This window comes from Bubalus kerabau, chromosome 4 (genome assembly GCF_029407905.1).
Source record: "Bubalus kerabau isolate K-KA32 ecotype Philippines breed swamp buffalo chromosome 4, PCC_UOA_SB_1v2, whole genome shotgun sequence".
Lineage (NCBI taxonomy): Eukaryota > Metazoa > Chordata > Mammalia > Artiodactyla > Bovidae > Bubalus > Bubalus kerabau.
Genome location: NC_073627.1, coordinates 23,813,897 through 23,826,464, shown reverse-complemented (window position 1 = coordinate 23,826,464; position 12,568 = coordinate 23,813,897). Strand labels below are relative to the sequence as shown.

At 45.5% G+C, this 12,568-nt stretch overlaps 1 protein-coding gene across 5 annotated transcripts; it reads left to right on the top strand.

The window, feature by feature from the left end:
- The first annotated feature begins 430 nt into the window (after window positions 1-430).
- On the top strand, window positions 431-12,568 carry MSL1 (MSL complex subunit 1). Of its 5 annotated transcripts, none has more exons than XM_055575952.1 (9): window positions 431-1,538; window positions 4,042-4,265; window positions 5,315-5,697; window positions 7,604-7,651; window positions 8,104-8,168; window positions 8,803-8,870; window positions 9,272-9,396; window positions 9,563-9,635; window positions 10,028-12,568. In XM_055575952.1, the coding sequence occupies exons 1-9, from the start codon at window positions 771-773 to the stop codon at window positions 10,116-10,118; spliced, it is 1,845 nt and encodes a 614-aa protein (XP_055431927.1). In that variant the 5' UTR covers window positions 431-770; the 3' UTR covers window positions 10,119-12,568. The 5 variants fall into 5 exon arrangements, with proteins under 5 accessions (XP_055431927.1, XP_055431928.1, XP_055431930.1 ...); XM_055575955.1 differs by lacking the exon at window positions 431-1,538 and adding an exon at window positions 1,616-1,636; XM_055575956.1 differs by lacking the exon at window positions 431-1,538 and adding an exon at window positions 1,643-1,880.

The following is a 12,568-nucleotide window of genomic DNA, read 5'->3' as shown; positions in this document are numbered from 1 at the left end:
CCCCGCGCCCGGGGCCCCCGCGGCCCCCTGCCCGCCCTCCTCCAGGCGACAGCGGCCCCTTTCACAATAGCGCGGCCCGCCTCCCTCTTCTCCGCTCCCGGTTCACTCCCGCCTGCTTCTCTCCCGGCGCATGCGCCCTCCGGTCGGCGGCGGCTGCGGCTGTGGCGGCTCGGAGCGGCTCCGTTTTTTTAAAGGGAAACGCTGAGGCGTCGGGGGTGACTGTGGGGGAGGGGGACCCCGAGTCCGGAGACCCCCGGGTGAGGCGACAGACCCTCTCCCGTAGTAGGAGGGCTTTGGGCGGACCCATCCCTCCCACCCCCTCCTGAGGAGGAGGGGGGGGAAAATGGAGGCTCGGGGCGGCTGAGGCGAGCTCCGGGGCGGGGGGCCGGGGCGGGGAAGGGGGGTGTGGGGTGGGGAGACGAGGCGGGCCCGGCCGGGCCAGGGGGGGCTGAAGCGAGCTCCGGGGATGAGCTCGGGGGCGGCTGGGTGCGAGCTTCTGCCTCTGAGGCGAAGGCGGCGGCGGCGGCAGCAGAGGCGGCGGCGAGGCCCCCATGGGCCGGCGGCGGGCCTCAGCCGCGGCCTCCACTTCTCCGCACGCCGGCGGGATGGCGCCCGGGCCCCGGAGGAGCCGCGCTAGCCGAGGCCTGCTGCCGCGCTGCTGAGGCGAGCCCGCCAAACTCCCCTCCCCCTCCTCCGTCCTCGACCCCCCGCACCTCACCCCTTCCCCACCCCCTCCTCCGTCTCGGTCCCCGACGCTGCTCCGGACCACTATGACCATGAGATCCGCAGTGTTCAAGGCGGCCGCGGCCCCTGCCGGCGGCAACCCTGAGCAGCGACTGGACTACGAGCGGGCTGCGGCGCTGGGCGGGCCCGAGGACGAACCTGGGGCGGCCGAAGCCCACTTCCTCCCCCGGCACCGTAAGCTCAAGGAGCCGGGGCCCCCGCTGGCCTCCTCCCAGGGCGGGAGCCCCGCGCCCTCACCGGCCGGCTGCGGCGGCAAGGGCCGGGGCTTGTTACTCCCGGCCGGGGCGGCCCCCGGGCAGCAGGAAGAGAGCTGGGGCGGCTCGGTGCCCTTGCCCTGTCCACCCCCGGCCACCAAACAAGCTGGCATTGGGGGGGAGCCAGCGGCAGCCGGAGCCGGCTGCAGTCCCCGACCCAAGTATCAGGCGGTGCTGCCCATTCAGACGGGCTCTCTCGTGGCGGCGGCCAAAGAGCCTACGCCCTGGGCTGGGGACAAGGGTGGGGCGGCTCCCCCAGCTGCCACCGCCTCGGACCCGGCGGGACCCCCACCACTACCTCTGCCCGGGCCGCCACCCCTCGCGCCCACCGCCGCCGCCGGGACCCTGGCGGCCAGCGAGGGCCGATGGAAGAGTATGAGGAAGAGCCCTCTCGGAGGTGGCGGCGGCTCTGGAGCTTCCAGTCAGGCCGCCTGCCTCAAACAGATCCTTCTGCTGCAATTGGACCTCATCGAACAGCAGCAGCAGCAGCTGCAGGCCAAGGAAAAGGAGATCGAGGAGCTGAAGTCAGAGAGAGACACGGTACGGGAAGGGTTAATCTGCTTTCGGGACGAGGAGCGAGTTGTGCGCATGCTCGGGGGAAGGGGGCTGTAGGAGGTTAAGGTATCCCTGAGTTAGGGGTAAGGAGGTCGGCCACCAGCAAAGGAGTCTTCTCAGTTGCTGGGTCCTTGGGAGCCAGGCTCACAGACACGTTGGGTTTGAGGGAAGGGTTAAAGGGCAACCTCCCAGGAGGAGGGGGAGGGGAGGTTTCAGGTGCCAAAGGGTTAATTTAAAATGACAGCCCCAGACTTGTGGGAAAGACGTTGAGTGGGAAAGACGTTGAGTGGGAAAGACCTGATTTGTGAGGGGTTGAAAAATGAAAAGGTGGGATGCATATGTGGTTGCTTTATGGAAGGAGTTAAAGAGCTTTGCGTTAGAAATGCATTCTGGAGGAGAGGGCCATAGCAGCTGTTGCTCTAAGCACTGCTGTAGCATCTTTATCTAGATAGAGTAGTAGACCTTTTCATTGGCAGAGGGGTTGGGGTGACTCACAGTGGAATCCTGTTTTAGCTTTTTAAAATGATATTAGGAGAATCATCACCTTTGATTTCAGACAGTTTTTCTTTTGTTTTAATAGGAATCTGAGTTATAAAACATGACCTACTCACCAGCTCCCTTGTATAAGCATGGTGTTTAGAAACTGGAAGGGTTTTAAGGCATAAGGGGAAATTAAGCTTATTAAATGCATTAAGTAGACCAAAATTTTTCCCCCTACATTAGAATCTTAAGATGTAGGGAAGTCATTTATTATTTCTTTGTACTTCTGAGGAGCATGACTATATAGGCTTGTTTTATTTTATTTTATTACCCTTGTAGCAGTAGTTAAGGGCACCTGATGTGTTAAAACATACTCCAGATATCAGGAAAGCTGTGGTGGTGGGATATTATAGTGCTAGCATACCTTACAGCTGCCTAAAAATAAACATGGTTTCTACAATTGTTGTGTTCAGGCTGCAGCAGTCTCTGTCTCTCCTCTCTCTCCCTCCCTCTCTCTCTCTGGCGTTGTGTGCGCCAAGGGCTGAGCAAGGGAGCAGAGGGCTATTCATTTTGTTTGCTTTCCAAATGAATCTCTTCAGGCAGCAACTGTTTTATTAGAGAATGCATTCTGCAAGGTGGGATGGGAGCTGGGGCCGGTCTCATTAAAATATTTCATGGTGTTGATTTGTGGAAGTTACTCAATATGGAGGTGGCACTGCTCAGCTACTGTACTGCAGTCTAGGGGTGTGATGGTACTGTAATTACAACACATCATGTCCTGACTTGGGGTGGGGGGAGTCGGGAGAGGACGACCAGTGAAGGAGAAGAAATCAAGGAAATGTCATCCACAAACAAACGTGTTTAAGTAACGTTAAAGCTGTGAATCAAAACAGAAGGAGATGAAATGAGAGTGTGGCTGACAGGGGCTCTCTGCTGATTGTGGTTTCTGCTCAGTTCCTGAGGTAATGGCCCTTTTGCAGATTTTCCTAGGCAGGAAAAGTGGGGTGAGTTAAGGATAGAGTGTCAGTCTGAACTTGGCATTCACTGCCTCTGTTGTGTATTGCAGTCTTAGTGTTGCTTAAGCTTGTTTCTCTTATTCCAGTTGTTATTTGGCCTCATGAGATCTGTGCAGCTAAGTGGATGTAATGAAGTCAACATTAATATCACTGTCTAACCCAAATAAAATTCTTGTTATAGAGTATAGGTAGCACAGTTGGCATCTTTTCTCAGAACATTTTAATGTGAAATTTTCAATGATAATAGACTTCCATTTTGTGTTTGATCATGTGGTCCTCCCTTTAATTATTAGAGTCAAAACACTTTTCAATATTTAAATAAATAGGTGTAAGTTTTTCTGTTATCTCAAATGCAAAGCAATATGTGTATTTGATGATTGATGGGACTTATGGGTACTGGTTCTTTTTATAAGTTTTCCAAATTGAGTGTTCACATTTTAGGTGGCACCTCCCCACCCTACCGTACCCCCTTTCAAATAACATTGCAATCCCTAGCGGCACTGTGATTGTGTGAGCTTTTAATTCTGTCTCAATGCACTGTCTGCACTTTGCCCTCGTGTGGAGCATTTTTGAGTGGAAGTAGAGAGGATAGTGTTTGGAGAACTTCAGGGCCTCCTAAAAGAACATTAAGGTTAATTCTGGAAACTCCCAAACTGACTTGGAGCCACATGTTAGCAGTAGCAGAGACCATGCCATTTAAAAGGCATGTTGTGGCCTCTCCCGGTGAAGAGGATTTTTTTTCAGAAGAATGAACTACAGATTCCCCATGTCCCTCCCCAACTACATTAGCTCCTAAAATTAACCAGTGTACCTTGTCTTCTCTATTGTGATTAAGAAAATCTATTCAGATTATGTCTGCCTGTTAAAAATAAGTTGAATTGTTGTGGTTCATGAAAAGAGGCAGAAGACCAGACTGATTCCAGAATGGGGATAAGTACCTGTGTTTAATTTTTCTGTTTTTTAAGTCTGCATTTTGCCACTCTCTTTTTTAGCTCCTTGCTCGGATTGAACGTATGGAAAGGCGGATGCAGCTGGTAAAGAAGGATAACGAGAAAGAAAGGCACAAGCTGTTTCAGGGCTATGAAACTGAAGAAAGAGAGGAAACGGAGCTATCGGAGAAAATTAAACTGGAGTGCCAGCCGGAGCTTTCTGAGACACCCCAGACTCTGCCTCCCAAGCCTTTCTCCTGTGGGCGGAGTGGAAAGGGACACAAAAGGTGTGCTGATAACTTTGTTACACTGTCTGGACTTGAGGTCACTTGTTTGCAGTGACTGAGAGTAAGGGATGAGGACTTATGAATTAGTTTTAATACAACTGTATCTTGAATCACGAGGTCTTCTGCACTGAGAAACTGAAACATCCTTGTGTGGGCTATAAAAGTGTGTTAGGAACATTTTGGCCACAGTAATAATTATAGAATGCAGTATACATCATAAAGAGAATGGGCAGCATATGTGACAGCTGAATTTCTTAAAACTATAGCCCTTCACTTCAAGTTAGGAAGTATTAAATTACTTCATTGCGTTAGACACTGGTAGATGTTAAAAATGTAAGCTCTAAAAAAAAAAAGTAAGCTCTAACTGTCCTTGGACTCGAAGAGATTAGTCTAGCTATAAGATAGCATACATTTTGAAAACTCAGAATTCAATATGCAGATGGACAACAGTGATATAGACTATTAAGAGATTAATTATCGTGTGTTAGAATAGTGAAAGTTTAAGGAGGAAATGGATCTTGAAAAAGTATAGAACTTAGGTTGGTAAAAAAGGAAAGGAGATGACATTCTTGAAGTGTGCGTGTGTGTGTGCGTGTGTGTGTGTGTGTAGACTGGTGGGAGAAAGAGAATCAGAAGATAGCAAGAAAAAAATGGTTGTAATTAACATGGTATAGGAATAGGGGGGTGGGATAAGACTGGCATCTGGTTGACAGGAGTGAAATAGACCACAGAGTAGAGGCATCTGATGTTAGCTAAAGGATCTTGAATAAAATAGGAACCTTTTTACATTTAGTAGTAAATAGAATGGTAGTAGAGGTGCTTAAGCATGGAAACTCACTTGTTCAACAAACGTTTACTAAAGGCTTATTATACATACGGTTAAGCATGAGGCTGTTCCTGCTCATGACAGCCAAGTGAACCCAGATATTTAGATACTTGAATACTGGTCATTTTGGTGCAAGCTAGTTCTCTTGCCCGAAAATGTAATCAAATCAGATTTTATTCAAGAGTCAATAAAATTCTATAATGTTTTCTTCCCTATCTAATAGGAAATCCCCATTTGGAAGTACAGAAAGAAAGATTCCTGTTAAAAAGCTGGCTCCTGAATTTTCAAAAGTCAAAACAAAAACTCCTAAGCACTCTCCTGTTAAAGAGGAACCCTGTGGTTCCTTATCTGAAACTGTTTGTAAACGTGAATTGAGGAGCCAAGAAACTCCAGAAAAGCCCCGGTCTTCAGTGGACACCCCGCCAAGACTCTCAACTCCCCAGAAGGGACCCAGCACCCATCCCAAGGAGAAAGCCTTCTCAAGTGAGATAGAAGATTTGCCGTACCTTTCCACCACAGAAATGTATTTGTGTCGTTGGCACCAGCCTCCCCCATCACCGTTACCATTACGGGAATCCTCTCCAAAGAAGGAGGAGACTGTAGCAAGTAAGGCATAGAGAACACTTGCTCTTATACCCTAGTGGTGGCGGTCAAGCTAACAAGTGTGAAAATGCCTTTGGCATTTTTAAAAAAGTGCAATCAATAAAGCAGAGTTCTGTCAAGAATGAGTAAGTTAACAGCCAGAGACAGACACTGTGCAGGCATTGCAAATAGATGGAATTACAGCAAAATGTGCTCAATGTATTTGCCTGCTTACAACACTGGGAGATGTGTTTGCCAGTAAGTTGCTCATCACAAGAGCACCAGACTTGGGGGTGTAATCTCCGGCAACTTGCATGCCCTCTGAAAGAAGGGTTTTCTGTGCTGTGAAATGCATAGAACTTATACTTTGCCATGCACGACTGTTCCTGCAATTGATACTGTGTGAAACCTGGGAGGGTGGTCTTTGGGTGTTCTCAGGGGCCAATGGTAATTTTTGGGCTGGGGAGCCAGCTTGGGGTGGGGAATTTCACCTGGGCCTCCGCTCTTTAACTATATAAACATTTATCTGTATCTCTGTGTCCCGGTCTGGGGGGCAGGAGGAATCTGCCAAAGACCAACAGTCTTACTATATCTCACTATACTTCACAAAGGTTCTAAATGTGAAGAGTTTACTTGGATTGCAGTAGCCCATTGGTTGTTCATATATTTAAATAAAATGGTCTACAAACTATTTTTCAAACAATAAGGACTATCTTGGGATATCTGAGCTGCTTGGGATGGGTGTGGGGTATGGGACCTTGGTCTTCATTCCCTTTTTGTTCTTCATGGCTTCCATACAGAGATGCTTCCCTATCTCCTACATCAACCAGTAACTGGAATGTGCCTTCAATCGTGTAATGTTAGTCTATGACAGTCACTGTGGGTGCTCCGGGGTGATGGTGGGGAAGCCTTCTTGGATAGAGTCACAGTCCTGAGTTTCTACTGATGTGTCTTGCCCTCGTAGGGCTGGGTATGGGAATCCATTCCAATAAGACAAGAGCATTCTCCAGGCTTTTGTTTGGCTGTTCTGGTGACAAAATCAAGTGGGGAAGATAGATTACTCTTCTTCATTATCTAAAATTCATTAGGCCTTACATTTGAGTACATAGATAGACCAGGACCCTGATCTAGGTTCAGGTTTTTGTTGGTTCAGTCAGTTGAACAGGTTCATCCTTAATGGTTAACCTTCTTGCTGCCATGGCAATGCTGTGTAACAAGAGAAACCGTGAAGCAATTTCCCATCCGGGATTGAGAAATGGCTTGGTCCGGAGCTGTTCTGTGTGACTGGCTGTTTTTGAAAACCCTTTCTGCCGTAGTACAGAAAATTCCAAACACCTCTGATATTGTGGGTCTAGTAGTACAGACAGAGTCTGATTGGGGGGATCCCAGTCCTTTGAGGAGCCTGAGTTGTGAATAAATGTGTGAATCCTTATTCTGGATGCCCCTATTTCAAGAGGAAGTCTCAATGGCTTGTTCTAAGGAAGCCAAAGTCTTTGTGCATGTTGTTCAGGCTGGACCAGCAAGGTAGTTTGTTTGGAGGGAGGAGGGAGCTGTTTAAGAAGACTACATGTGTAAGTTTTGAGAACACTGATCTTTTATTTGAAAAATAGGGTCAACTTTTACTCACCTGCCATGTTCTGAGTTTAAGGTTTGATATCCTTGGCCATCAACTGTTGCAGGGAAACCACCCTAAATAATGAAGAAAAGAAGTCGTCTCAGTGTAAAAAAAAAAAAAGTGGTGGGCTTATTTTCTTTTCTTTTGTCTGTTGTTCCCTCTTCCCCTCCCCCGAGAGAAATTCTCAAAAGAGCAACTCAAAAAAAACAAAATGGCTTCCTAGTGAGAGCATCAGTGATGATCCTTTCCTCCATTTTGGGTATGGGCTTTTTTTCTTTTTACACTGAGATGATTCTTCTTTCCTGCATTATTTAGGGTGTCTGATGCCATCAAGTGTTGCAGGAGAAACTTCAGTCTTGGCTGGTGAGTAGAATAGGAATTATATTGACTGGGCCTGGGGTGGGGGCTGGTGGGATGGTGGATGGTTGGGAGTTGCATCCCCCATCAGTTGGATGGGGGAGAGTGAGATTTCTTGGTATGTGATTACACTATAGACTTCAAAATGACTACAAATTTCAGTTGTTTTTCAGGAACTGCAATAGCATCCATTATATGAATTGTCAGGTATTGGTTTAGGGTTTTTTGTGATCCTGTGTTTGGCAGACTGCAATGGCATTTTAGGTTCTTTCAATACCATAGCGAGGACACTGAATATGGCTTCAGGTGAGGCCATAGAATGGATTCCTATCACTTGGTAACTTTGTCTTATCTGGGGAGAGACTTCTTGTCCTAGTGAATAGTAGGTTGTGTGACCTTGGATTTAAGGGTGGTTCCACCCCTCCTCCCTTTCTTTTTCTTTTTTTTTTTCTTTCCAGTTCCTTCTTGGAGGGACCACTCAGTAGAGCCTCTAAGGGACCCAAATCCTTCAGACCTTTTGGAGGTAGGTACCCAACACCTGTCAGTAGAAGGGAGTGAGAGATAGATAGAAATGGGGGTATAACTTGAATATGTCATCATAACTGTATGGATGGGTTAAATAGAATTCTGAAGCCAGAAGGTAACTTGAGAGATTATCAAGTCCAACTCCTTTGTTGTATAGATGAAAAAACTGAGATCTAAAATGGCTAAGTGATTTATTAAAAAATAAGTAGCTAGTGAATATTCAAAACAGAGCTAGGTTTCATGCTAAGTAGAAAAGTTAGGCATGTACCACTCAGAAACAGAATTATATATTCCAAGCTCATTTGCCTTTTGAAAGCTTGATACTTACTTTAAACTCATACCCTTATAAAGTATAGCGGTAGGGAGGGTTTGTGGCAGTCTGAAGGGTTGTTTCAGTTTTATGTGACTTTCACTTTGGAAAGTTATAGAAATGATTTTGAAATACGGAGATTCTGCAAGGGTAGGAGTGGGGATAGGAATATGTGTTTTGTTGATTTTTGTTACCAGGAGTTTCCCATGATACCCATAGAACTCACAGACTTAGGTGAAAGAGTTTTTATTCCTGGAAACTGGAAATGAGAATACATGTCACACAGTGATAAATAACTTATCAGCTGCTATTCTTTACACAGAACCTGGATGACAGTGTGTTTTCAAAGAGGCATGCAAAACTGGAGCTGGATGAGAAGAGAAGGAAAAGGTGAGGCTAGAGATGTTCACTGTGGGAACAGTTGAGCCTATAGGACTGTGACATCTCTCATCCATGCTGAGGGGAGCCCAGGAGCTCTTAATACTTTTAAATTACTGACTTCCTAATTGATTGAGTATCACAGTTTTGAATTGGTTATTGTTAAAGATGTTTGGCCTCTTTTTCTTGTGGGGAACACTAACACATGATCCAGACTGCTATACCTAAACAGCTCTTCCCTAATCAAGCAGACAGTTTTCTTTACCCCCTACTTCCCCCCCCCCCCCATCCCCTCATCTAGAAGTCTCAGCCAGGATCTCCCTAGCATCTGGATTATATAAGTTGCCTTTATAGAGCAGGTTTTCAGTAATATTGGGTTTGTTTGTTTTCTTTGTCTGGTTTGTTTTTCCCAGATGGGATATTCAGAGGATCAGGGAACAAAGAATTTTACAGCGACTGCAGCTCAGAATGTATAAAAAGAAAGGAATTCAGGAATCTGAGCCCGAGGTTACCTCATTTTTCCCTGAGCCAGATGATGGTAAGTTTTGTTTATCTAAGAGAGTAAGTTTCTCGGAGAAGAAAAAGGGTACAAGGCTCCAGGATACAGCTTGCTCTGAATGAATGTGGTATTTTGGAAGAGGTATAGTTGCTAGATATCTTCCATCTATGTCACTAACAAGGTCCCATCTGGCTTTCTTCCATAGTTGAAAGTTTGATGATTACCCCCTTCTTGCCTGTTGTAGCATTTGGACGACCATTACCAAAACTAACTCCACAGTAAGTATAAAGTTTTTTTCCCTCTTCTCAGGTGGCTTGCACTTCACTTCCCTTTCAGTCTTCATGAAAGCTTCAGTATAAGGTGGAATAGTTGGCTTAGGGATAGCCATGGCTCTTTGACAAGTGAGGCTGCCTGGGCCACTAGCTTTTGCAATGATCAGATTCCCAAGCCAGGAATTAGGAGGATTGCTTTTCGATTTAGAAATAGATTATTCAATCACTTTAATAGCACACCGTTGCTCTGACTTTGAGGCAAGAAAGACACTCCAAACATGGGACTTGGGAGTCAGGGCTAGGAATGGTGAAGGATATACCATCTCTTTGACAGTCTCATGTCCATACCGAATTTCTTCTAGTCTTGCAGGTTGATTTCCTTATTCTTTTTTTGCCAGGAATTTTGAGCTGCCCTGGTTGGATGAGCGTAGCCGATGCAGGTTGGAGATCCAGAAGAAGCAAACACCTCATCGGACGTGTAGGAAATAGCTGTGCTGGCAAGAACCTTCTGTCTTCAGATAGTTGTAGCATGCCATTCCCAGGGAGTGGCAGAGACCTGTATATGTGACCTATGTCCTTATGTATGTTACCATTTGCTGAAAATGCCCTTCCATACTCCCCTGATCTTGGTTTTGTTTTCATCACTCTGATTTCACAAAAACTCTTTCATTGGGCTAATTGTGAATTGTGGAGGGTGATTGGGATTTCTTTTCCCTTTTTGGGGAAATGAGTTCTCAACTTAAATCTATAGGATGGCAGACTTGGAAGCTTCAGGGGTCTGCTTCTTTACATTTGCCTGTGTTAAAGGGGTAAAAGGGCTCTCTTCATTAGACTTATGGAAGATGAAGCAACCCCTGCCTTTAGAGTTGTGCCTGCATGGCACTCTTCTCGCCCCGTATACCCTTCCTTATAGTATGGGTATAGTGGTTTTTACCCTAAAACAAAACAAAATTTCACCAGGAGCTTAAGGACCAATGAGGAATAACAAGTGACATGATGAAGCAAGTCATCTTCACAGGGTAGAAAAGATAATGGAGAGTTGGTTGATAAATATCTGAAAACACAGTTGTTGTCTTAAAACTGTTTTGTGATACAGCCATGTGGGAAGGGATGTTTGGCTGTGATTATTTTCTTAAGTTAATGGGTAACTGAATTTCTTTCCCCACCCCTCAAGAATAAAATCTTCTGAAGAGAGAAAGAGGATGGTTAGTCTGGGGCCAGTTATGGCTCTAAACAAAAGCAGTTGGTGTTTGGGAATGGCATGCCAGATCCTGTACAGATGTCTTTGTGTCACATCACCTCTTGAGTATTCCTTAGTTGGGTTTTATCCTTTTAGCTGAGCTCTTGGTGGTGGGTTAGAGATTTAGTGAGGGTGGGGATGTATGTGGAAATATGTGCTTCCTCTGGCTGGCAAATGTCTACATTTTGAAACAAACAGATGTACCTAATGAGCTTCTCCAGTTCATTTTGTAAAAATAGATTTGTATGTGTACCATCTTGGTTCCCCCCTCCCAACCCTCACCTCCCCCATTTTGTTAAAAAATTTCAGGACAGCACTCCAGGCCACTTTGGTCTCAGTGTAAGATCCCTGTAACTATCTGGAAGGAAAATAGAGCCAAGACCTCTGGTCTTAAATATATAGGAATTGCCTTTCTTTAGTCTTCAGGACTATTGTATGAAAACAAGTAGGGGTCTAATCTCCTAGAAGGTAGGGGCTTTTATCCTTGAAGAGAATATGTCCCCAGATTATTAGCACTTTTAGAGGAGAAGCCAAGGTATGTAGGGTGTGTGGCCGGCCCGTCAGTGGAGCATGAGAGAATGGGATACCATTGTGGGAAGGGAAGAAAAAAGTTCCTCAGGGGCCTCCCACTGCTAAAGCTTTTTGTGAGATGTTGGTCTGTGCTCCCTGAGTTTGACTTTTAAAGGAATTACTCGGGCAGCACATGTAGTATTCTTGGATGATCTTGCTGCTCTTATTTCTCCTTTGTGTGTGTGTGTGGCTATGGGTTTTCATTTGTAACTCCATCTGCTTAGGAGAGTGGGCTCTCCACAAGGGAACCTGCTGTGAACTTCTTTGCAGCAAGAATGTAGAGAGAAATAGGACTTATTCCACTAGGGGCTCTCATCTCACACCTTAAGGAGAGGAAGGAGATTTCTAGAAAAACTAGGCCAGATTTTCTTTGTTCTCCATCCTTTTAATGTGGCAAACTGTTTGGCTTTCCTACTCTGACCTATGTTAAAATGTGCCCAAGAAGAAAAAAGACCAGTCAGTGTCTCTTTATTTTATTCCTTGATTCCTCTCAGTTTCTTAATTTTCAGCATTTGTTGGATTCCTTTGGATATGGGTTAGCAGATTTCACCTTTGTTTGTTGCTACCCAAGGGACTTCCCAGATTCTGAACTCAAGTTAGATGAAGAGGAATCCATGAGGTGCTATTTGCCCAGATTTATGTGGATTCTAATTTTCTTGGTTTTCCCTCTACCTAGTATCTCTTTATTTTATTGCCCCCTCTTCTAGATCAATTCTCCTTTGATTTGGATATGTTGAAGTTTTTTTGAGAAGGAGGTTGGAGAGTAGATGAGCTAAGTTCCAAGAGCAAAAAGACAGTGTGTCAGAGTGTGGGGGGAAATTAGTCTTATTTTTTCCCTACATGGGATACAACACTGTGAAATTCAATCTTCAAGTGAAGGCCCTGCCGTTCTCCTAAAACATAGTTCTTTGTTTCTTTCTTTAACAAAGTTTAAGCTAGTGTTAATAAATTAAAAAAAAGAAATTGCTTGTCTGTCTACTTCAGCTTTGTTTTATGCCCATTTCATATTGTTGTCTGTGTTGTAATTCATACTTTTGATACCATTTCTGATGTGTAAAATTGGTTGTCTTGTAAATATCTTATAAAGAGTTCAACTGTAAATAAACTATTGTGGCTGTTAATTTTTGAA

Excerpts from the sequence above, each read along its gene's own strand:
- MSL1 (XM_055575952.1), top strand. The coding sequence starts at position 771 with ATGACCATGAGATCCGCAGTGTTCAAGGCGGCCGCGGCCCCTGCCGGC. Across the intron at positions 1,539-4,041 it reads TGAAGTCAGAGAGAGACACG|CTCCTTGCTCGGATTGAACG; the intron begins GTACGGGAAGGG and ends TCTCTTTTTTAG. Across the intron at positions 8,871-9,271 it reads GATGAGAAGAGAAGGAAAAG|ATGGGATATTCAGAGGATCA; the intron begins GTGAGGCTAGAG and ends TGTTTTTCCCAG.